At 37.6% G+C, this 3703-nt stretch overlaps 1 protein-coding gene across 1 annotated transcript; it reads left to right on the top strand.

Moving 5' to 3' along the window:
* Positions 1–2278: 2278 nt before the first annotated feature.
* Positions 2279–3202, top strand: LOC122668241 (fasciclin-like arabinogalactan protein 14). The gene has a single exon (XM_043864830.1). It carries the CDS (start codon positions 2279–2281, stop codon positions 3200–3202), a length of 924 nt encoding a protein of 307 aa, XP_043720765.1.
* Positions 3203–3703: the final 501 nt, after the last annotated feature.

Genomic DNA, 3703 nt, shown 5'->3' with positions numbered 1-3703 from the left:
GCACCAAAGCTTGCCAAGTGAACGAACTCTCATTTAGACGGCACGGGTGGATGAAGCATACCTGAGTATGGTGTACATGTGATGAACATGAGAATTTCTGAATTTTAAAATCTAAATTTCCAATTTGATCTGTTTTGTTCAAAGGAAGCTCGTCTACGTGGCAAGCTCTAGTGCCGCGCCATAAGATCTCCAAGACACCCTGTGCTGCGGAGGAGTTCCATCCCCCAGCGTCTCCTCAGAGAGGGGGCCAGGGGCTGAAACTTGACTAATGAAGTGAGCCCAATATGGTTATGGGCCTATGGCTGTGGGTCTTCTCTGTGTGGGCCCTATAAACCCCTAGTGGGGTCCTTGCAACCAAAAAATAATATTTAAATGGGCTTTACCCTTATCCCACAGCCATAGGCCCATAACCATATTGGATCAAACTAGGTTTGTCAATTTCACCTGCAAATAGGGTGGCTCAGGTTCACGTACAAGAACCATCTTGTTTATTCCATTTAGGCTAGCTGGATAGGTTAAGGGAAGGACTTTATTCAACCGCCTTACCTAGGGATTATAATATTATATACCAATGCTTTTATAAATTTAAAAAAAAAAAAAACTTGTTCTAGTGTTTTTGCGATTTATTGAAACAGATTTGAATCAGAATTTGTATATTTTATCCAATATATTTTCATGTATTTTTTAAATAATGGGATGAAAAAAAGAAAAAAAAAACATTTCTTGTGACCATTTTTTCTTTTTTTGGTATGAAGATTTCTTGTGGCCATTTGAAAAGCAATTTGAATAACAAAAGAAAAAAAAAAACTTGTAACAAAAAGGTTCAATATCACAAACTCGATCTCGACCCTCCACCTTCATTACTACTACTACCACCATTGCCACCACATCTCCACCACCACCACCATAGCCGACTCTTGGGTTCTTCATGTCACTTGATGAGTTTTTTGGTGATCTCCACAATTCTTGAATTCTCAATTCTATTGCTTTGGAGACGATCCATTGAAATCCTTGCTCAGTGATCCATTTGGCTTGCTTGGCTCGTGAATGTTTGGAAGGAATTGAATGGTAGTGATGTTTACTTATCTAGTTCCAATAATTTGTACATGTTAAACTCCAATATTTCCATCAACCAACACATATATTAATAATCACCAAAATACATTTTAATACACAGTATACAATATTCTTAGCATCCAAACCTTTAATCCATCATATAAATTTACATATATTACCTCTAATATTATAGTACTTTTAAGGCAATAGATTTTTTGGTCTTGCATGCCCAGCAAAATTTTATGTTCTTACTAACTTATTTGTGTCACATGGAAATGTAATATGGCAAATTTGACCATTGGATATCGAGGAACGGTATGTTAGATTTCATAACCAAATTTCAATCATATAACCCCATGTATTGAAATTCTCACTCCCACAATCCCATGTATGTCCATGCACTTATCAATAGTTTATGCAACTTTTTGTTGACATACTCAGTTTGGGTTGAGACCTAACATATGAGCATGGGACCTTAAAGTACGTCTATTTGTCTACAAAATTGATGCCCTATCCAATATAGCAAACAAGTAAATGGGTATCCATAACCAGCCCTACATGGGGAAAAGAGAGGTGAAAAACACCTTGCATTGTTGTAATGGTTTCTCACAACCCTGTGAGACGGAATTTGTAATCTTATTTTTTTTGTTCTTTTAGTATAACATATATTTTTTTAATGACGGTAAATATTGTCATTTCATATGTACACTAGAAAATATGCACAATGATATTTTTTTTAATAATGACTTAATGATATATCACTTTCAAGTTATTTTCGAAAATCCTTTTATACCCTTAATAACTTTAAAAAAAAAAAAAACAATAATTGAAAATAATTCAAAGGACAAGTATACTAAATACAACTATTTTTCAAATATAGAAATTGGGCTTGTCAGTTAAGCCATGTGGCAGACATAGGCAATCCGCTCATCTAAACAAAGTCAAAGATTCCATTCCTTTGGATACGAAGTCTTCAATAAAAAATCTGTTCTCCAATTTTCTTTCTTGTCGGTACAGATTTGAAGCTACTTCCTTTCCTCCTCTCTTTTCCCCGGTTTTGAAGGCAATAAAGGATGGATCAAATTAACATCAAACACAATCATGAGATTCAGTTCAGTTACAAGTTTGAATTCCATATTTAGATAAAAAAAACCCACTATATAATCATACCTCACTATCATCCCTATTCATCATTGTTTTATTCCAATAAGCCTTAGAGAAGATGGATTCCAAGTACTCCATCTTCTCTTTGCTCTTCCTTTCTTTCTTCCTTCTCTTCTCCAATGATGCAAATGCTTTCAACATCACAAGGCTCCTTGGCCAATTCCCAGAGTTCAGTACCTTCAATCAACTTCTAACACAAACCCATCTTGCCCATGAGATTAACAGTCGATCAACCATCACTGTTCTTGCAGTTGATGATGGTGCAATCTCTGGAATAGCGGCGAAACCAGCAGATGTTTTGAAGAGAATCCTGAGCCTTCATGTTGTTCTTGATTACTATGATCCTCAGAAACTTCACAAGCTCTCAAAGAAATCAGCTCTTCTCACCACTTTATTTCAATCCACTGGTGAAGCCATTGGCAGGCTTGGATTCGTGAATGTTACTGTCTTTCCGGACGGCCATATCGCTTTCGGCTCCGCCGTGAGGGGTTCATCAATTGATTCCCGATTTGTCCAATTAGTAGCTTCTAAGCCTTACAACATTTCAGTATTACAGATCGGAGCACCTATTGATCCTGAGAGTATTGAGACTTTACAGCTTCCTAATAAAACAGCTACTCTTTCACCGTCTGCTTCTCCGGCCGGTGCACCGAAGTCGGCAAAGTCGAAGAGCCCGTCTAAGGCCCCGGTTGAAGCACCGGTTGAAGCACCTGTTGAGGCACCTGCACCATCTGATGATGAAGTTGAAGCACCAACTGCTGATTCTCCGGCTGATTCTCCAGCTGATTCTCCCGCGGATTCTCCGGCTGATGCACCGGGACCTAGTGATGCTCCGGCAAAGTCTCCACCTGCACCGGATGCCGATGGACCGAGTGCTGATTCGCCTGATTCATCGACGAGTTCGGCTGGTGAAGGAAGGAGTGTTGGTTCTTTAATGGCTGTGGTTACGATTATTGGTATGGCTTCATGGTTTGGTATGTGATTCTGAGGATTTGAAGATTGGGAGAATTTAGAAGAAGGTTTGAAGTGATTAATTAGAAGGGATGAGATAGAGAGAGTGATCGATAAAGATAGAGATTGGAATTCGGAATGTCATTCTTTGATCTTCTTAATTGTTTGCATGGGTGAGGGAGATCTGAACTCTCCAGAGTAGCCTCCATGCAAGACGAGTAAAATGCAGCCTCAAAGCAGAAAAAATGTCAATTACAACCTATTTAACATAAATTATTATCGAAAACCATTTTTGATCAAATCATAAAAATGGTTTGGTAACCAATAGACATAAAATGATTTTTTTTTAAGAAATATGTTTGGCATCCCTATCCCTATGTGCAAAATGGTTTTTTGAAAAAATGGGTTAACAGATGTTCCCTTAGTCTACTTTCCTTATAATTCTCTTAGGTCTCCTTCCTTAAAGTATGTTTGTACATGCTATCTTTATCTTTGAATCAAGGTAATCTTTCAAATATTTATATAATCAATC

Source organism: Telopea speciosissima, chromosome 7 (assembly GCF_018873765.1).
Source record: "Telopea speciosissima isolate NSW1024214 ecotype Mountain lineage chromosome 7, Tspe_v1, whole genome shotgun sequence".
Lineage (NCBI taxonomy): Eukaryota > Viridiplantae > Streptophyta > Magnoliopsida > Proteales > Proteaceae > Telopea > Telopea speciosissima.
The sequence above is the reverse complement of the archived record's forward strand: the minus strand, read 5'-3'. Positions and strand labels throughout refer to the sequence as shown.

Excerpts from the sequence above, each read along its gene's own strand:
- LOC122668241 (XM_043864830.1), top strand. The coding sequence starts at position 2,279 with ATGGATTCCAAGTACTCCATCTTCTCTTTGCTCTTCCTTTCTTTCTTC.